Source organism: Nelumbo lutea, chromosome 3, assembly GCF_056320005.1.
Source record: "Nelumbo lutea isolate HS-2025 chromosome 3, American lotus-T2T, whole genome shotgun sequence".
Lineage (NCBI taxonomy): Eukaryota > Viridiplantae > Streptophyta > Magnoliopsida > Proteales > Nelumbonaceae > Nelumbo > Nelumbo lutea.
Genome location: NC_142686.1, coordinates 103,279,022 through 103,300,625, shown reverse-complemented (window position 1 = coordinate 103,300,625; position 21,604 = coordinate 103,279,022). Strand labels below are relative to the sequence as shown.

At 35.5% G+C, this 21,604-nt stretch overlaps 2 protein-coding genes across 9 annotated transcripts; both read left to right on the top strand.

Annotated features, from left to right (window-relative positions):
• The first annotated feature begins 660 nt into the window (after positions 1-660).
• On the top strand, positions 661-5,931 carry LOC148867290 (sugar transporter ERD6-like 7). 7 transcript variants are annotated; one of them, XM_088981627.1, is made up of 19 exons: positions 661-898; positions 1,315-1,491; positions 1,988-2,050; positions 2,570-2,659; positions 2,753-2,812; positions 2,908-2,973; positions 3,088-3,153; positions 3,262-3,337; positions 3,448-3,512; positions 3,593-3,685; positions 3,785-3,865; positions 4,020-4,104; positions 4,193-4,236; positions 4,323-4,385; positions 4,467-4,526; positions 4,609-4,662; positions 4,806-4,865; positions 4,980-5,094; positions 5,652-5,931. In XM_088981627.1, exons 2-19 carry the CDS (start codon positions 1,324-1,326, stop codon positions 5,765-5,767), a joined length of 1,425 nt encoding a protein of 474 aa, XP_088837753.1. In that variant the 5' UTR covers positions 661-898; positions 1,315-1,323; the 3' UTR covers positions 5,768-5,931. The 7 variants fall into 7 exon arrangements, with proteins under 7 accessions (XP_088837753.1, XP_088837756.1, XP_088837757.1 ...); XM_088981630.1 differs by lacking the exon at positions 661-898 and adding an exon at positions 929-1,065 and having other exon boundaries at positions 4,193-4,206; XM_088981629.1 differs by lacking the exon at positions 661-898 and adding an exon at positions 952-1,063.
• Positions 5,932-11,483: 5,552 nt separating this feature from the next.
• Positions 11,484-17,016, top strand: LOC148867289 (sugar transporter ERD6-like 7). Of its 2 annotated transcripts, XM_088975770.1 has the most exons (18): positions 11,484-11,854; positions 12,067-12,129; positions 14,135-14,224; positions 14,322-14,381; positions 14,514-14,579; positions 14,735-14,800; positions 14,906-14,981; positions 15,111-15,175; positions 15,261-15,353; positions 15,452-15,532; positions 15,621-15,705; positions 15,800-15,843; positions 15,924-15,986; positions 16,086-16,145; positions 16,236-16,289; positions 16,375-16,434; positions 16,521-16,635; positions 16,724-17,016. In XM_088975770.1, the coding sequence occupies exons 1-18, from the start codon at positions 11,621-11,623 to the stop codon at positions 16,840-16,842; spliced, it is 1,494 nt and encodes a 497-aa protein (XP_088831896.1). In that variant the 5' UTR covers positions 11,484-11,620; the 3' UTR covers positions 16,843-17,016. The 2 variants fall into 2 exon arrangements, with proteins under 2 accessions (XP_088831896.1, XP_088831897.1); XM_088975771.1 differs by lacking the exon at positions 16,086-16,145 and having other exon boundaries at positions 16,209-16,289.
• Positions 17,017-21,604: the final 4,588 nt, after the last annotated feature.

The following is a 21,604-nucleotide window of genomic DNA, read 5'->3' as shown; positions in this document are numbered from 1 at the left end:
GGCGCCCCACCTCTTCTAGTCTTTGAGTTATGTTGTCCAATCTGTCGATGACTAGTTTGAATTGGTCCATGGTGACTGTGTTCTGAGTGTTTTGATTGTTATCTTGTTTGTTAGCCATTTTCAAAAGCCTAGTTGTTTCGAGTTAAATATTTTCTTAGGGGAAGTCTTAAGATCGGTTCCCATAAACGACATCAATTGTTGTTGCCTAGGATGGGCCGGGGGTAACAAGGTAATTTCGCTTTTGGCTGAGGCTGATGTGTCCAACCTGAGAGTAAGGAGAGAGCACACATCAGAGGCCCCGGGTGTTATCCCAAGGGCAGAGACTCCAATGCTCAAGTTAGTCAAGTGCTTGAAAGGGGTTAGAACAGGTTTGAGACAAGGGGTTAGACGAGGTCACTCGAAAGAAGGAAAGCGAGAGAGCAAGAGTGGACTAGATGGCTTTACCTTGAAGCAGGACTCCCCCTTTTATACTTGACCTTTCCTTGGAGTATTTGAAGGCAGTTAGAGGTGGACGGTCAGGATCTCATCCGTTGATGCCACGTGGCACCATCTATGACCCTGCCATATGCGCCTATATCAACATGTTACCGTTCATGGGAGATGGTCTTTAATGTACAGCTGTAGTGTCCTCTAAGGGTAGGAGATCCGGTTTCGGTCCTCAGACAGCTTTAGAAAAACACGTATTAATTCGCACAGAGAGAGAGAGAGGATGCTTATGGGACAGTCTACTCCAAAAGTACCTCTTTTGATCCGGCATTCAAGGATATCAAATTATGGACAGGAGAGATACTAGCATGTAACCTCTCATTCATTTCCACCTCAACCAGACCAAAGGCTAATTCATCAATGGAGAAAATAAATACTGACAAGACTGAGAAGCCTCACAATACAGAGACTCGTACGTATGCCATATAATAATTAATTAAATTGGATTTTATCTGCTGGTTTTTTGAAGTAGAATCTTTAACAGAGATGTTTACTCTTTCTGTCTCTCTCTCTGTTTTCTTTCTTTGAAAAGCTCTTGAGATCAGTATCTGCACCTGCATTGCATTAACCATTAACCGTGTACGCTGAATCCCTCTACTTCTAGTGATGTCTACATTGTGTTAAACCAACGTTTTGAACCATATTGTGTTAATGGACTAGTTTCTTTTTCGAATTCCAGTGATATCTGCATTTTATCCTGTCAACTTCTTTCACAGTCCTAGTTCCAAATTGCCAACTGAAGGGCCCAATTTAGTTTTACCTCTCTCTCTCTCTCTCTCTGGTTGCAGAATTATCTTTAATCACCTTTTTCCTTGTTTTTATATATAGAGATACAGAATGGCTAGAAACAGGGAGGTGGAGCATGGCAACGATGTTTTTATGTCACAACCGCTTATGGGAACACAAAGTGAAGAAACTGAACCTCACGTTAAACATAAAGGGCTAAGGATGGTTCTACTCACCACGTCGGTTGCCGTTTGTGGCTCTTTTGAATTTGGGTCTTGTGTAAGTATTGATTATTAAGATTCTACCTTCATCTCTCTCTCTCTCTCTCTCTCTCTCTCTCTCTACTAGGATCAGGCACTCTATTCGTTCAGTGAGCAAACCAATTCTTCTAAGATTAACAGGGATCTGCCATTTATTTCCTGCACTTGTTCCAAGATCTAAGAGGATTGCTGTTGATGGCGTTTTCTGTTATTCAAAGGGCTTGCACTTCGGATATGATCATCTCAAATGAATTTGGCTTTCATATTATTCAATTTGATCAGGTAGCACGGTCAAGTTTGGCCCAAATTGTCCTGCTCCAGAAGCAAAATCTGGAAATATTTATACGTTTGTGTTAATAATCACCCTTGATACCCCAATTCTCAGCTTAGTTGAGCTGAATCCTACTCTATCACATGTTTGGAACTCTGACTTTCTCCAAAGAAAATAAATGCAGAGTCTGCAAATGTGTTCCAATTGTTAGCGGTTTTGGTGATTATGATCTGTTGTATTGCAGGTGGGATATTCTGCACCTACCCAGTTTGGCATAATGAAGGATATTGGCCTATCTTTAACTGAGGTTCTTTCTTTGGCTCCATACTTGGTCTTTATTATGTGCTTTACTTAATCAATTGCCACTTTATCCATATATATATACATGTATAACAATATATTTCTAAACAAAATCTTTCATATCTTGGATTTCAGTTCATTCAGCAGCCAGTTAGCTCTGCTATCTTCTAATGTTCTCTGTCAATGTCTGCATTCTGCTCAATATCTTTTCTTCTTTTATTTATTTTTGATAAGAAAAGATTCAGTCAGGTGTATTTCAGGAATTTTCCTTTAATATTTTTGTGTCCTCTTTCATTAAGTAGGGATATTTAATTCATGGGTTATTTTGGTAAGGCAAGGTGAACTAGTTTACAGAACTGGGTAGTTGTGCATGACTGTTGAAATTAATAACTTCTTAAGCTTGCATATTAACCTCTCCAAAAATGGGCAGATGTAAGAAGTCTTCTTATACAGATAGATAGATAGATAAGATACAGCTCAAAATAAAATGATAGGGAACTTAACCTTTCCTTTCCTTGCCATGCAGTATTCTGTTTTTGGATCAATACTGAATATTGGTGCAGTGATTGGCGCAATGACAAGTGGGCATGTAGCTGATTTTATCGGTCGGAAAGGGGTAAGTACTGATGAAGATTATGTAATAAAGCATTTGGAATTTATGTGTGCATGTGTTGAATCAACTTGATTTGCTTTTTTATCATTGAAGCAGGCAATGAGGATGTCATCAACCATTTGCATTTTAGGATGGCTTTGGATCTATTTGTCTAGGGTTTGTGGCATCTCCACTCATTATTTCAGATTTGTACCTGGTCAAAAAAATATCTTTAAAATTCTCACACCCTCTATATCTGGATCACACTGAAGGGGGCCGTTTCACTTGACATTGGGAGATTTTTAATGGGATATGGTATTGGAATTCTTTCTTATGTGGTAAGATATTGTTCCCTCTGTAGATTATCTCTTCCTATGGATAAATAACAAACATATTGATGCAATTCTACGCATATCTTGAATTATGCTTTTCATTCCTTTCTGAGTGAATAGGTACCTGTTTTCATAGCTGAAATAACTCCTAAAAATCTTCGGGGAGCACTGGCAACAGCAAATCAGGTGGAAGAGGCTTGGTATTAAACTTGTGATTGTAGTTAATATTAGAAGAGAGAAATGGGGCAGTCATAGAAGTATCAATTATCTCATTTAGTTATCATTTAATTTTAGCTCTTGATAGTTATTGGAATATCAGTTTCCTCTACATTGGGCGCATTTCTGACATGGCGAGCACTAGCTTTAATTGGTATTTTCACACTCTACAACTATTCAGTATTGTCACTTGTTACCCTTTCTGAGAAGATCATGTGGCGCAAGCAAGACAAAGAAATTGATGACAGTGGGGTTTACTTGCAGGTATAGTTCCATGTCTTCTTCTTATTGTGGGACTCCATTTCATTCCAGAGTCCCCTAGATGGCTGGTAAGTGATTGGCATGGATAATTTCCATGGTAATTAGTTAAGTGGATGACAAAAGTGATGCACATATATCCTTACTACAGGCAAAGGTTGGTCGCAAAAGGGAGTTTGAAAGTGCACTGAGAACTCTTCGTGGGGAGGGTGCTGATATTTCTCAAGAAAAGTGTGAAATTGAGGTTCCTTCCTTGACAACTTCAAACTTAAGTACTCCTTGAGAACACAAAATATGAATGAGGGTTTAGATGTTTTGCTCGGATCTTTTTCCCTCTTGACAGGATTACATAGAGACCCTTCAACACCTCCAAAAAATCACTATATTGGATTTATTTCAAAGAAGATATCTCCGTTCAGTAATTGTATCTCTCTCTCAATCTCTCAATCTTTCTCTCTTGTGCACACATGCATAAGCACACCCATTAATGACTTAGTTCTTTAGGTCCTTTGTTTCCATAATCCTTTGTGGGATTTCCTGCCTTCCATCTTACAATATAATAATCTCTTGGTAATTAGGTTGGTGTTGGGTTGATGGTGTTTCAACAATTAGGTGGAATTAATGCAATTGTGTTCTATGCAAGCCAAATTTTTGCATCTGCAGGTAAACTTTCCTTCCTTAAGATCATCCCTGCATGAACTCTTTGAAAGCTATTAATCAAAACTTTCTGGTTTCCCATCTGTGGTCTCAGGGTTTCCTCCCAAGGTTGGAAACATACTTTATTCCCTTCTTCAGGTTTTCTCATATCTCAAATCTCAATGTCAATGAACCGCTCTTCTCAAGGGCTTCTGAATTACACTTTGTGTTTGTATAATTTCCAGGTTGTGGTAACAGCATTAGGTGCAAGCTTAATTGACAGAGCTGGAAGAAGACCTCTCTTACTGGTAGGAAGAAGGCACTAGCAAGAGTTATTTAATTCTGCACTCACATTATCTCAATAGTTTTTGATGAATATGCCATTTCAGGTTTCTGCATCAGGGTTGTTTCTAGGCAGCTTTCTACTAGGAATTTCCTTCTATCTAAAGGTGAAAATTAGCAAATGTTAATAATTTTCTCTTTTGGTATACATCCAATATATTATCTAATCTTCTATCATTTGGGAACTAGGCTTCTCAGTTGTCTCTCAATTGGGTTCCAGTTCTTGCACTCAGTGGTGTCCTGGTAATAAAATAGATTATTCTTAGAAGGGCATTTCTTCTCTGTATTACATTTTTTACTTAAATTCATATCATACATGGAGATGGATATTGAAATTTGAATTTAAGTACCTTGCCTTTATTTGTTCATTTGTTTGTTGAGATCAGGTCTACATAGGCTCCTTCTCAGTGGGAATGGGAGCAGTTCCTTGGGTTATAATGTCTGAGGTAATTTTTCAAGATTCCTGAAGGATGAAGTCCTCTAATATCCATTGATACTAAGTACAATTAATGAAAAAAAAATCATGCCTCTCATCTGGATTACATTTACATTTGTTACAGATTTTTCCCATAAATCTGAAAGGAATTGCAGGAAGTTTGGTGACATTGGTGAATTGGCTTGGTTCTTGGCTTGTTTCTTATACTTACAACTTTCTCTCTGTCTGGAGCACCTATGGTAAAGATCCCATAAAAAATAATTTTCTAATATGTACAAAAGGAAAGACTAGTAGGGATGGATTCAAGCTGAGCCAAATATCTAGCTATTCAAGCTCGGATTGACAGAAATACATGAGGCTCGAGTCCGATTTGAGATAGAAAGATGAGATTGAATTCAGACTGACTCAAAAGCTCATATGTTCAAGCTGAGCTCGGCTCAAGCTCGAAAGTGAGCCTAGCTTCATATGAACAATAAAAAATTTAACATATAAAAAATTAAAAATATTATATATAATATAAGTTCGATTAGACTTGCGAGATTCACAAGCCAAGTTTCATTGGGCTTGAGCTTGGCTCAATTAGCATATGCGACTATATATTGGGATTGTTCTCAGCTTGAAGCTCCATTTAGATAGAGCCGAGTCGAGCTTGAATAACTTGTGAAAAGCTAGATTCTTGTCCACCCTTAATGACTATATTGACAATTTAGTCTTGCATTGGCCTTTTGACCTTGTAGAAGTTAGTACTAGCAATTGACCATGATAGCCTGGGTAATTGGTTTTTGTGCTGTTTCAGGTGCATTTTTTGTCTACTCTGCTATTTGTGCAATAGGTGTTGGGTTCATTTTCAAGGTAGTACCAGAGACTAAAGGCCGGACCCTGGAAGAAATTCAGGCTTCCATGAACTCTTGAGAAACCTAATGGTGGAAAGAACATGTTTGTAGTTGTTTTCAATGGTTCATTGATTTTTCTTTTCTTTTTTATTGCTGAGAGATGTAACAGACAGAAAATATATCAGTAGTCACATTGTTTCTGGTGCTTCATAAAATCAAATTTAGTTCCTCATTAGCAATTAAGTCTATGGACTTTCATCATCATTGACTGCATTCAATAACCAAAGCCAACAATATTGGGAGGGTATCATCACAGCAATGTATTCATTCTAATCTATCACAAAACTGCGCTTGATTCGTTCTACTTCTCTCTAGAGTTGGTCAGGCTAGACATCAAGCAATTGATGCCTTGAAAGCAGAGGGTGACGGGCTCCCCGTAGAGTGCCCTCTACACATGCCCCATAATACATCCCACCCGTGCATTGGAAACATCTCCCATACTTTTCATGGGACTTATTTGTATACATGCAAAGGTAACGAGAATTAATAAAATTCTTATTTATTATGGTTTATTAATAAAATTAATAATTTTTATCAGTTACCTTCGTCAAAATTTTATTTGAATTCTCATTACCATTGCAATAATTAACTACTATAAAAAATATCACTTACTCTTGCAGATATCTTGTAATCCAATGATGTGGGCTTTAAGGTAACGGAAATGAAAAATCAACACACCATATGGTGGGAATAAAGAAGAGAAAACCATCTGTTATCTTAATGATCAAGAACTGAACCAACGAAAATAGGTTAAAAATATTAAAAAAGAAACAAGAAATAGTTTAAAGAACAAATTGCTTATCCATTTTCAAGTTGGAAATCTCTTCATGGTGGTTAATGTGGTTCAACATTGTTTATTGAGAATATAAGATGTACTGCCAATTTTTTTAATTTAAATAAATGAAAGGGTAAATTGCTAAAACCTCTTCTAAATTTTTTTATCATTGTTGAACCCCCTTAAAGTTTGGAAAATGCAATCACCTCCCATGAACTTTTTGATACAATTGCAAGTAGTTCCTTTGTTAGAATCTTCTAACAAAAAGCACAAAAATGTTTAAAATATCCATGTAGTTACTTTTGACCAAAATGTTTATTTTCCAAAATTTTTCTTCGTATCATTCACTACCCCAACCACTTCTAATCTCTTTTTCGGAATTGATGTATTTTCCAAATTCACCCTTCATATCAATTGCTCAAAGGCAAAATTGTAATTTTAAACTCTCTTTTTTTGTTGTTCATAACATTTATATTATTTTTTATATATAAACCAGCCTCAATAATAATTATATAGGTTTTTTGGACATTTTTATGCTTCTTGTTAAAAGATTATACAAAGGGAGTCTATTTACAAGTGTGTCAAGAAGTTTAGGGGAATTGATTGTAATTACCAAACTTCAAGGGAGGTTTTGGCAATGATCAAAAACTTAGTTTGTGTATTTTCCCTAATAAGCATTAAATAGAAATGTTAAATAACATTTTTTCCATTGTCTTTTTTTACAATTATGAACAAAAAGAATGAAGTTTTGTGTTTTTTTTTTTTTTTTTTTTTTTTTTTTTTTTGTAATAAGTATTAAATGAGAAGGAAGGGCCATTTCTTATAAACATTAAATGAAAAAACAAAATTACATATTTACCATTGCTCCTCTAAATTAAACCTTATATGTAGTATATCTTAGTCTAGTGAAAATTCTGGAAGCCAACCACATCCATTGTACTTTTATAGATAGTATAGATAGATATGCTATGGGCCACGTGTGGGCATGCTCTATGGGGAGCCAATTCAGTCTCTCCCTAACAAGCAAGTAAGGGCACCCTGGCCTAGGGGTGTACATAGTCTTGTTTTGTTTAGTTTGGTGGAGACCTTAGCCCAATCAGTAAATTATGATTTGAGAAATTCTTAGGTCAAACCAAACAATTTTAGTATTAAAGCCATACCAGACCAAATTGTTCTATTACATTTGGTTTAGTTTTTAATACAGTTTGTGGCATTCTATTGGTTTTAATCCAATTAGAGAAAAAACAAATAACATGCATATTTTTTATGCCAATAACATGCATACCTACATAAATAACAAATATAATTCAAATATCAAATTGGAATGTTAACAAGTGCCATATATTACCATTATATAAATTATATTTACACTTTTTCTAACATTAATAGCTAATTGGACATCAAATTACAAGTTAGAAATTGGAACAAACAATAAAGATGTATGAAATGTTAAATGAATGCATACATATATACATACATACACATACATGCATATGTTTAAATACTAATATAAATGACACGTGCTATTCACATGTGCAAATAAAACGTAAATATATAAATTAACAATATAAAATCAAATTTAACTTTATGACTTGCACCAAAACTGATGGAGGATGATTTGACTCGACCTACTGAGACGATGACACGTGGATCTAACTCAGCACGAGCAACAGTTTAGCATCGTGGCCTAACTACAATTAAGTAACGAGCCTGTAGAATAGCTCGTTACGTCATAGCTCGCTATAGGGGGAGCTCGCTACAACGCAAGCCCCATGTCCCCCGAGCTACCGAGAAGGGAATACTCAAAGACTATTTCAGCTCGCGAGCTAGGGAAACCAGCTTGTTGCAACACCTGGGCAGAAGAACTGCCCCAATGACAAACCTTGATGAGGGTCGCCTCGAGGTACCCCTAAGAGCTTGCTACAAAGTAGCTCACGGCAAGGATAGCTCGCTATGAAGTAACTTGCGACTGAGTGATGCGACATTTTCAAGAAGCTTCCATCTGACAAGACCGTACTGATCAGACTGCACCACGTCGCTTGACTGACGGCGCAGTCCTTGTCCTTTCGGAAGTCTGCACCCATGTCCCTCAACAGGCGGAGGCGTGCCTGCTCCTTTAGGATGTGTCATTCATCCAAGCGAATAGTACACTGTAATGATCACCTGCGCAGACCTGGCAGGTAATGACTGCGACAGGTGCCCAGTGGCAGTTATGCCTAATTTGACAAGAACACCCCTATAAAAGCCCTTTAGGTGATGGGGAGAAGAGATCTTTAGATACTTTTGATGCTTCCACACTCTCATACTCTCAACTTGAGTCCTTACTTGCTCGCGAGCTAACCTCTTGAGCACAGTGATAAAGCGCGACCTACACTCTTAGCTTTTTATACTCTTTTCTTCCCCCCCCCCCCCCAACGTTCTAACTTAAGCTTCGGAGTATTCTCGCTGGGCAAATCCCCGGGAATCCTTCTTCTTCATCTTCTCAGGTATCGTCTGTTGCCAGCAAGGAGCTAGTTAGCAGCCAGTTAGGAGTGCCCGGATCGTTCCGCATCAAAACCAAGGAAAGTATCCACTTTATAATAGTATAGATATTGTTAATAATTGGGTTTACAGTTTAATATATTTTCTAAAATTTAGAAAATCAAACCAAACTAGAAAATTATGATTTGAGAAATTCTCAAACCAAACCATACAATTTTAAGGTTAAACCAGACCAAATTGCCAATTTCGGTTTGATTCAATGTAGTTTGGTGCAAGGTTGAAAGTATCAGCACAATCTGGTATGGTGGATGGGGCGTATCAAACTAAGCCATACCGTTTTAAGGTTAAATCAGATCAAACTACCAATTTCCTTGTTTTTTTTTTTTTTTTATGTTTTTCCAAACATATTTAGGGGGTCACTATAAGGCTGGCTACCCCCTGAAATTGCTCATACTCTGAAACTTCTCACATTTTGCGTATCAGTGACCCACCAACCTGATATATATTGGCTAATATGAGCCGATATGTTGCAAAATTTTGATCCTTGATTTGGTGGTCTAGACCATATCAGAAATACCCTTAGCCTCGCTCCACTATATCAAGTTCAGCTAAATGGATCTAAAATCAAAGGTTCTATGTCATACAAGGCACTGTTCTTTAAATAGTACTACTAAGGAGTTGGAATCAATGGTACGAGAAACTTTGAATTCACATGTTCACCTCTCTATTTGGGTCAAATAATTAAGGAGATTTCTTATACTACATGCCAAAATTTCTGACGTGGACCATATGCTGAACCCAAGCTGTTTAGGTAACATCAGTATATAATAGTCACTGAATATTTCAACATTTTAATATTATATTAATTTAAATTTGTCTAAAATGAGCGAATTATTCTGACCACTCACCGATGGTTATGTGGGGTTGACCTATTAATTAATAGACCTGCTTATAATATGTTTGCTTATTTAATTTATATAAAAAATTTGGGGTGAGTTACAGAATTAGTCCTTAAATTTTCATTTGCGACAAAGGTCCATCCTAAATTTTTGAATTCCAGCACTTTGCCCTGTCTTTAGCATTTTGTTAGTTTACTTTAAAAAAGATTCTAATTAAACATTTCTAAAATTTTAAACTGGTCATATATTGTTTTATGAGACCATTTTGCACAAAATTGATGAAAAAGAAAAAAAAAGGGAAATTATAGAAAATGCAACAAAGAAAAATAGGAAAAATACAATTACTAAAAATTGCAAATAAAAAACAAAAAACAACAGTACATACCATGCATTAACATACCTATTTTCAATATTTTGACATTTTTTTTTTATTTCAACCCATCAAACTTTGAACAAGTATTGTAGAAATTTTACGTTTATCATCAAGTCCATCACCAAGTCAAGGGGCAAAGTGATGGAATCTAAAAATTCAGGGTGGGTTTTTTGTAACAAATGAAAGTTTAGAGGGCTAAGTATTACTATCCCCAAAGTGTAGAGTAAGGGTGCAACTCGGATGGATTCGGATTGGACAAGGCCCAAACCCAAAATAGTGTAAAATGCTAAATTGGGCCCACCGTCAAAATTTAATATTTTTTCTAGCAATGCTATATTGTAGAGATGCATGGTCAGTTGGCCCTTGAGACTGACCAGTGGCCACAGTATCTCTGTCTCCTCTTCAATTCAAATTAATCAAACGGAAAATGCCATATCTCATCTGATCTCCTCATCTTATTAAATTATTAGACTATGTCATTTTAATATTCAGTCCACCATTCTTAGTAAGACACGTCACAGCTGTCCAAATTAATCTCCCAACTGTCATGAATTATCCTGTCATAAAAAAAATCCCTTCCAACACATTTCAATATGATCTATGCGAGATTAGATTGGCATCCAACAGATGGTGTATCACAAGCGTTTTACAAATACATCTCAACGTGGATTGAGAACATCTCCGGTACTTGTCATGTGAAAATGTTTCTGATACATAGGTGAGAGGTGCCGTATAGCGCCGAAGAAAGAAAGAAAGAACGCATGCTTACATTTGGGCCATGTTCAACTTGGTCGGGAAATTGAGAAAAAGTTACAAGTTTACCTTCAAATCTCAATTTATCTGATATCTCTCAATCTATAAGTCCCGTTCGTTTTTATTTACCTGGATAAGTGTTTTGAGATTCTAGCATTTTTATGTAATACAAGTTATCTTATCTACCTTGCAGGAGGGTATCAGTTAGGAGTTTGGCTTCAGTCAGGGTTCGAGCAGCCTTTACTGTGTTGCATGCATTGAGAATATCTTTATATTTTTTTATGGGGAGATATTGGAAAAGACTGTTAGAACGGTATCCAATCTATCAACAGTTACCCGGCTAAATTCCGGAACAAATGGGGCCTAAATTATTTTATATCAAATCAAACACAACCAGAGATTTGATTGTAAAGAGTAGGCGTTCAAAATAGGAGTCCACAACCTACCTCAGCCATGACAGCTAGGCGTGCTGGCCTCACATCGGCTGTTTGTCTGGCACCTCCATCGGCTGTTTTATTAAGGGCGAGCGCGAGCAGCTACCAAGGGTGAAGGGTGAAGAGTGAAGAAGAGATCTAATTAGAGAGAAGAGCTATGAGAAATAACCGGGAAGACATAGAGGTGGGTCAGAGCAACGGCGACAGATCAGATGAAATAGCCGAGCCCCTTATCGGGCGGCAGCACAAGACGACTCCTCCTACTACCGAGGAGGACCAGGATCAGGAGGATGAATCAAAGCGAAAGAGCTACGACGACAGAGGGTCTCTGTGGATGGTTCTTCTCAGTACGTTCATTGCGGTTGCTGGATCTTTCGAGTTTGGATCCTGTGTAAGTATATAATCGATGTTGAAGATACATATCCATGTAGAAAACAGATCGATCGCTCCAACTCAGTTGTGCTACTTGTTGTTCATCAGTTGTTCTCTTTTGCTATAGCACTAGGCGCAGAAGGAATTCGAACCCATACGTCCTCCTCTCTTCTCTGGTTCTGTATGCTTGTATGTATTTTTGCTTTCTAAATTCTAATTGCGAGGTTGCAGGTGGGATACTCGGCACCAACCCAGTCGGAGATCACTGATGATCTTGGTCTATCGTTAGCTGAGGTTTGTTCATTCTCATCTTACCAATCTTCTTCTCTGCTTCCTTTAATGACTGGTTGAGAGGGAACCTTTAAATGCTTGAGAGGGTCCGTTTGATTCACATTAACCAGAATGGTCTATTCCTATAATAAATTCATTTTGGTTCATACAGAAATCACATCGGAACGGGAATTGGAATCCAAAAATGAATTTCATTTGCAAGGTGTCAGAATCGGTTCCCATTTTGATTCTAAACCCTTATTTTCGCAAACCAAACGGGCCCTTATTTTATTTTATTTTTTTTAAGTTGAGTCCGACATAAAATCTCTTTAATAGAATGGGAGTGCATGTATTTTTTCAGATCCAACCAATCAGATAACAGATCGGACTGCTTCACAAAACAGTGATGTTGACAAGCTTATACTTAGTACAATAGTACTAGTAGCACTATAGCAATGGGCCATGTGGGCCATCCATCCATCCTATTCCTATAATTGAGGGGCTGCGTCCGTTGCGTGATGGTGTCCAATTATGTATAGTCCCCGTATACATACGGAATGCTCTGAGCTAAAACCGTGAAATCACGGCCTTCGATTCAATTCAAGGTGGGCCACTACAAAAACATTGAGGGCCGTGATTCACGCTTTTAGGACAGAGGTATTCCAACGCAGTCCCGATCTGTTCCTCTTAAAACACACCACAGACGGACCTTACAACCCCATCTCACCGTGTATGGAGATGCTATTAATACACGGTGGCATGAGACTGTGAGGTCTGTGTGAAGTGTACCATCTCAACGAACAGTTCTCGATTCATTCCAACAAGAAATAGCTGATTTTTGAGCAATCACACACATGTGACATATCATGGTACACCAGATTTTTCTTACTTTGGATCTCCTACTCACCCGTGTCCTCTGCATGGCAGATCTGTAATTACCTTTCAAATGCTTATTTCTTTTGGGAAAATGACGTTCAGCCCAGGGTTAGAATTCATAGGTCTAAAATACAGTTGGGATAGGTGCTAGCTCGAATTGATGCCAATTCATAGGCACATATGGGTGCATAGAGTGTGCGTTTTTTTATTTTTGAATGTTTATAGAGTTGTAGCAAAATTCAGAATTCTGCATTAGGCCTGTCTCTACTTCTCCATATTCTTTTATCAATATAAGTCAGATACTTGCATTGGTTCACATGCAGACTATAAAATTAGATCACATGTTTCCTGGTGTAATATTGCATAGGAGTTTTAATTTTAGTTGTTTATCATTATTTCCACAAATTCATGCATTAGTAGAGTCTGGATTTACTCCTCACACCGACCTCACAGCATGTTCCAGCCACACATGAAAAATATCTCCCATACTTGGAGATGTTTCCAATACATGATGGAATGTGGTTGTAGGGTCGGTGTGAGGAACTGATCCCAATTGGCATTTACATGCATATTTATATTTTTACTTCTAATACTAATCAACCACTTTGTAACAAGTGTTATAGAACTCAATTATGGGATTTCATCCTCACAAAATTGATTAATACACGTAGTCATGCATGAAAACATCTTCATACTTGTATGTTTTTATTCATGGAAAGATATTCTCAATGCTCGGCTAAAAGTGTTGTGAGGATGAAATCCAGATTTTTTCCCCTCACCTACCAAATAAAAAGATGCACCTAAAGAAATGGCTTGTATTGTTGAATATAAAAAATCAATGAGCATACAGTATTGAAGAGCATTCTAAGTACTTGACAATTGTTCTATAATAAATGGTGAAAAAGAAAAATTTGTTTCATGTGGTCATAAACAATAAATGGTGGGGATGAGGGTTTTGGTCAATGAGTGGATGAAGAGGGAACTCTAAGTGGGTTGAAGGTCTACAGTTGACAAATGATTCTTAAATCAAATAATTTCTACAGATCAAAATAATATCAGACTCATCCTTCATTGTACATATACATGAATGTGCTATATATTTATTCCTCCAAATTTCCTGAAAACAGCCTTAATCTTGTATAACATTTTGTAGTACTCGGTCTTTGGATCAATTGGAAATATCGGTGCCATGGTTGGAGCAGTTACAAGTGGTCGGATTGCTGATTTCATCGGCCGGAAAGGGGTAAGTTGAGGGTCACAAAAACCATTTACAGTAGTGAGATCTACTGAACTTGAGCATTAGCAGGATGTAGTTAAATTACTTTGTTTAATGGAATCAGGCAATGCGAGTGTCGTCCGTTTTCTGCATTGCAGGATGGCTTGCAGTCTACTTCTCCAAGGTTTTTCTTAATCTCAATTCTCAATTCACCAGTCTCAGTCATCTGAAATTCCTTCTATACATACAAACTCCCACCCAGCCAAAATCATATCCTCCAAACTGATTGATCCTTCTATACTTGGACCTCATGAAGGGAGCAGTGTCTCTAGACATTGGAAGGGTATGCACAGGCTATGGAATGGGTGTTTTTTCTTATGTGGTATGTATCGCATCTCTTCCTGTCTCATTTTTCAATTTGTATATTTCTTTCCAGGTTTTCTAGCTACCCCAATTATTCTATGTTTTCCATACCTGTACCTCTGCTTCTTAACTTCTTTCCAACAAATTCTACCATTTATTCTGGTGAATGAATAGGTACCAGTGTTCATAGCAGAAATAGCACCAAAGAATCTTAGAGGGGCTCTTGCTACCATGAATCAGGTAGGAAAAGTTGATGATGAAACTGGTTATTGCATTACTGCTAACTACATTCATAATTGGTTAATATGTAGTTAGCAGCTTATGTTCTACTACTGCTTGTTGCAGCTTATGATAGTTGGTGGAGTATCAGTAACTTTCATTATAGGAACCCTTGTATCATGGAGGACTCTTGCATTGATTGGTAATTTCATATATTTCAGATGTTTTCTAATGAGGTCAATGAAACAGTAAAAGATAACAAACAAAAAGAAACATGGATCCTACATAATAGGATGGAAAGTGATTGATGGATGAATTGAATTACTTGCAGGAATCATCCCATGCGTAATACTGCTTTTGGGTCTCTTTTTAATTCCAGAGTCTCCTAGATGGCTGGTAAGCTCTTAAAAGTGAACAAATAGCAGTGGTATTATATGGTTAACAATGAAAAATGACACTTGATTAAACATTTGTTTTTCAGGCCAAGGTTGGGCGCCAGAAAGATTTCGAAGACGCACTGCAAAAGCTACGTGGAAGAGATTCAGACATTTCTGTTGAAGCTGCAGAGATTTTGGTAAATTTTATCTCTGAAACTTTGTTTCACTTCATACCATATTCAATTTTTGAGAAAAGCCATATACATTGACAAATTGATTAATTGTTGCTTGCCAGGACTACATAGAAACTCTTCGGTTCCTCCGTAAAGCCAATCTTTTTGATTTGTTCCAAAGGAGATACTTGTATCCTGTCATAGTGAGTCTTCACCACAAATAAGAAATTTCTTAACATCTTTATTTCTTCTCTCCATTAATGTTTTTGGTCCTTAACCTTTGATGATCAGGTTGGAGTAGGTTTGATGGTTTTTCAACAGTTTGGTGGAATCAATGGCATCTGTTTTTATGTAAGCCATATTTTTGAGGCTGCAGGTAAATTACCCTGCTTAAGAATGTTTCTGGTTAGGTACAACACTACACTAATAAGAATATTTTTCTCACCATTTCTGTCTTTATGATCTCTCAGGGTTTCCTTCCAACATTGGAACCATAATTTATGCTTGCATTCAGGTTTTCAGTTGCCCCACTCAAACCCATGAAACCCAAATACTTTCTTGCCCTGATGTTGATACAGATGGTCTTTATTGCAGTTCCCTATAACTGGATTTGGTGCATTGTTAATCGACCGGGCCGGAAGAAGACCTCTTCTATTTGTAAGCCCTTGTAGTATGGGAATTGTTCAGCTCTAATAATCCAATTTAATTTTCTGTACTACTCCTAAACAGCTACACCATTCTAATTCATTGTTCCAGGTCTCTGCATCTGGATTATTTGTAGGTTGTGTTTTACTAAGTACATCATTCTATATGAAGGTACTTTCCAAAATATTATTCTAAGTAAAGTTCTTTGTGCTTGAGTTTGTGTAACTTCTCTAGATACATCAAGACTCTTTTGTGAACCAGGTACATGAGCTATCACTAGGTTCAGTACCTTTACTTGCTCTCATTGGCATAATGGTGAGTACTGAATAGTAGTTCTCCATATGTGAAGAATTTCTTACTTGTTTGAGGTAACTTGTTCTGATAGTTCTTTTCATATTAGGTTTATATAGCTTCATTTTCAATGGGAATGGGGGCAGTTCCATGGGTTATAATGTCTGAGGTAACTTCATTATCAAAAAATCATGTCTCTCTGTCAATAGTATGCATGAGCTATGAAATTGTGGCTAAGAGTTTCCTCCATTTCAGGTATTCCCCATAAACATAAAAGGAGTAGGAGGAAGCTTGGTGACTCTGGTGAACTGGTCTGGGTCATGGGTAGTTTCATTTACTTTCAACTTTCTCATGAGCTGGAGCTCTTATGGTAAAGAAGAACTTCATATGACTCCAAATTTCTTATGCCCTATTTAACACACCTACAGAGTGTGATGAGTTTCATTTTTGGTTTTTAGGTACCTTTGGGCTCTATGCTTTGGTCAATTTGCTAGCTATTCTTTTTGTAGCGAAGATAGTACCAGAAACGAAGGGACGAACTCTGGAAGAGATTCAGGCTTCCATGAATATTTCTTAGAGGGAAACTGACATGTTACTCAATTGTTTCTCAGAAAAGTTGGTTCACAAATTCGATGACTCTCTTGTTCATTTTATTGTTTACAGAGGAAATGCTACATGGGAACAAGAAGAGTACTACTACTTGTTACATTACTCCATTTACTTTTTATCAATAAAATTTCAAATCTACAAAGAGTCTTGGGTAACTTTTAAACATTATAACAAAAGTATCATGTTGCTTGATGAAAACTGTCTTTTAACAGTTTGGAGAAAATAATACATACATATATAACATGAATAACTGGGGTTTAAATGTTCACTAGTTTGTAGAAAATGAATATGGAGTTCAACTATGACACATTTCAAATATTTATTGCATGTTAAATCAAAATTTCAACCAATCACATTATCGGTTTCATCAATCTCAATTGGATTCTCAATTTCTAATACAAAAGTCCCTCTCAATTTGATAGAGAGCTGCCATATTTGACCATGCTGGTTCAAAATGTGTTATTGGATGCCTTTTGTTGGATTTTTATCACATTAAAGATTAAATTCTATGGGCGTTTGATTGATTAATTAAGCACATTTAACACATTAACTTTGAAATGATTTTTAAATTCCCACCAAAACTCTTATTTTGTTTTGTATTCTCCTTTTTTGAGTTTTGTCTCACACAGGAAAATTACAAGACTTTTTTTTAGGTTTTTAATAGATGTGCACTTTGCTTGCACTCCACTCACATCCATGTAAAGGAACTACATATTTTAAGATAACATAGAGGTACGCTAAGGTCACATGCAACAAGAAGAGATGACATGACATGACATGAGATGCATGAGAGGAAGTGAGATGATAAGACTGTCACAGGTGGTAATTGCAAATCACGAGCCACAAAAATCAAGGTTTCTTATCTCAAGTGAAATTGTCCTTGTGATTAGACCTGTTCATGGGCCAGGCTGGGTCGGGTTCAGGCTGGGCTTTGCCTTTACATTAACAGAAAATGTTCAGGCCCGAGCCCGAGCCCGGCCCGACCATTGGGCCTAGGTCTTGAGCCCGAGCCTGCCTAGACTATAAAGCTTGAAGCCTGGGCCTGAGCCCGAGCCCAACTAGAAATTTGGAAAAAAAAAGATTTTTCCTTTTTAATTCAATTAAAAATTGTTTTATTTATACTAAAAGACCTCAAAACCTAAAAAGATAATGAAAAGTCTCATTATTACTTGAAAAAAGAGAAGAAAAATATATTATATATATGCTTTTTTATTATATAAAATATATTTTTATTAATATAATACATTATCAAGTCAGACTCGGGCTTGAGCCGAGCTTTTTTGAGAAAGCCTGAGCCCGACCTGAAAAAAGTTGGGCCCAATATTTTAGGCCCGAGTCTGCGGGCCTGAAATCTTGTCCAAGCCCGACTTAGATCGGGGTGGGCCGGCCCATCAGGCTACCTGACCCATGAACAGGTCTACTTGTGATATTCAAATCATGGGTTGCAAATCAAAATTCACAATTCGCAAATTGTGAGTCGCAAACTACATCTGACCTAGGTGGTGAACCACACTTTATTTAGAAGGGTGTATTCAAACACTTTTAAGAGGATGTGACTATTGACATTTTAAGTTAAATCCAACTGTCATAACTTGATTAAGTGTGATCAAGAAACATCATTTAAACGTTAACGGTAACTAATTGTTAACCAATTGTGAATAGTCACATAATCTATACTACTTTAAAAAGCACGAATGACCTCAAGAATATTTCTAGATTTTTTTTAAGACAAAATTTACCTCTTATATTTAAATTTATTGATAAAAAAATGAGGGCAAATAGGGTAGTCGTTTATTGATATCAAATGAGTTGAAATGAGATAATTTTAATTAAGATATTCAAGCATTCGGTTCCTTCTCATTAAATCCAACATTTAAGTTATTAACTTGCATTCATGTTCATTGAATCATATATTTAAGTCATTTTTGTTTCTTCTCAACAATAAATTCAATTAATTAAATCCATATTTAATAAATTAATAATTCCAATAACATAAAATCTTATACTTTTAAAATCTACCTAGAAAAAAATAGTGTTTCCATCTAGGTAGCGGTAATTAAGAAATTAAACCATTTTGGGTCAAATGGGTTAATTTATGTTGCCACGGTTAAATAATAAAATTCAAAAATAGATAAAATGAGAAAAATAGAAATAAAAAAAGTTGGGAACATTTTTAATATACATATTAAACAATAATAAGTATTATAAATAAGAAATAATTTATTAATGATGAAAATGGAATGTAAAATTTAAAACCAATTAGAAATAAAAATGTTTTCCTATTCTCTCTCACTAAATCCATTATTTAAGATATATTTTTCTCATCATTAAATTCTTGTAATTAAATCCACAATATTAATTTTAATAGTATAAAAATAAATATTTTGATAATATAAAAATAAATATTTTGAAAAGTAATTTGAAAAGAAAAACATTTTCTTCCCTTCCGTTGATGGGCAAGCAATTCAACCATTTGGGGTCAACTGAATTAATAAATAATTCCATAATTAAATAATAAAAAATTAAAATAAATAAGTATAAAATGTAAGAAGTATTTTTATTATTGATGAAAATGGAATGCCAAATTTAAAATCTACCTATTTCAAATAATAACATTTTTAAAAATAGAAAATACAAAAAATCACAAAAATAGAAAATAGAAAAATGTTTGGGCGCATATATATAATGAAATATTGGGTATATCTCTAATATTATACATTCATTATATTGAACAAAAATAAGTATTATACATAAGAAACAATTTTATCGATGATGGAAATGTAATAAAAATTTAATGTCTACCTAGAAATTAAACTATTTTTCTTTTTGGATGGTGGTTAGTAGTTTGCTTCAATTGATATCATGGACAAACAAAAGTTAAGTGTAATAAGTAAAAACTATTTATATAATGTAAATGGAATATATAGTTTAAATGGAAAATTATAGTCAAAGCCAGTTGTACATTTAAAATTAGGTTGTAGGATGGCCTAGAAACCAACAAAACTTTGACAACCGACTCTACATTTCAATTTCAAATTATAAAAACCCCTGCCATGTCATCTAAGGCTTATGTGGTTGTTGCCAAAATGGGACTCTTAATCCATGTTGGACACAGGAAAAAGCCTATACCAAAAATATGTTTTTAGTTTCTCTCCCTCTCCCTCTGTCTCTTGATCTCCCTCCCTTCTCTCTCACTCTTGCATTCATGTCTCACTCTGTCACTCCCTCCGTCTCTCATACTCTCTCAGCTTTGTTCTGTATTCAAATCAAAACCTCTGTTTCTTTCCCCCACACTCTCTCTCATTCTTCTCCCTCCCTCACTTTCTCTCTCTCTCTCGATCAATATCTCCTTCCCCCTCAATCTCTATCGTTCTTCCTTAGTCTTTCTCTCGATCCTTCTCTTGTTCTTTTTTTTTTTATTTTTCTTACAAACTTATATAATATTAATCAGATTGTATAAAAGAATTAAAGGGACCAACAACTTGTATAATCAAGTTATAGATTTCTATCAAGTTAATTTAAATTCAGCCAAGAGTTTCTTGTGAATTTTTATCAAATTGGTGTAATGATTTTTGAACTATACCAAGTTGGTTTCATGCTCTTTTATACGGTCTGATTAACACCATGCATATAAGTGTTTAAGAAAATAATAAAAAAAGAACAAGAAAGGGAGCATGAGAGAAATTGAGGGAGAATGATGGAAATTAAGGGAGAAGGAGAGATCGACCGATAAAAAAAATGAGAGAGATTGAGGGAGAACGATAGGTAGAAAGAGAAAGAGAGAATAAGAGAGATTGATAAATAAAGTGTAAAAACAAAAATTGAAAACCATTTTTATTTATTTTCAAATCACACAGTCATTGAGTAGAGAGAGATGACTATGAGAGTGAGAGAGTAGGAGGGAGATAGAGAAAGAGAGAGTGGGAGAGAAATTAAAAACTCTTTTTATATTTTTTAATTACCTAGCATTAAAGGGCAATTTCAGTATAAGCTTTTTATTGCGTCCAACATGAATTAAGAGTCCCATATTGGCAATAGCCACATAAGTCTCCGATGACATGGCAAGTATTTTTATAATTTAAAAATGTAGAGCCGGTTGCTAGAGTTTTATTGGTTTCTAGACCAACCTGTAGCATAATTTTAAATGTACAACCAATTATGACTATAAGTTTCCTTAATTTAAAACTAATTTGAAAGCAACACTATTTCTTATCTAGATGGTGGGTTAATGATCCAACTTTTCAAAAAAAAAAACCATGATGTCATAATTAAATAATAAATATTAAAAAAGATAGAATGCCAAAAATAAAAATGTACACAAATTTGTCAAAAACATTTGAGAACATTTTTAATGCTATATATTCATCATATTAAATAAAAATAATTATTCAAATAAAATCTATTTTTATTTATGATAGAAATGGAATACAAAATTTAATAATAATAATAATAATTTGCTACAAGCATTTAAGTTTATTTTTAATCATATTGTTACTTTTTATTAATTTTCAATTTTTATCTTAACTATGATATATCTAAAATTCAATTAATTAATATGAAGAAAAAAATTTGCATATGCAACGCATATGCTTAATTATTAGTTTGAATATGTGATTGTACAAAGAGCCTCTTAAAACAAACACATTCCTTTTCATGATGATTCTCCAAAATCTATAAAATGATGTAAGTCAAGTCATTTTATACACAAGCTTTTCAAAAGTTCACAACAT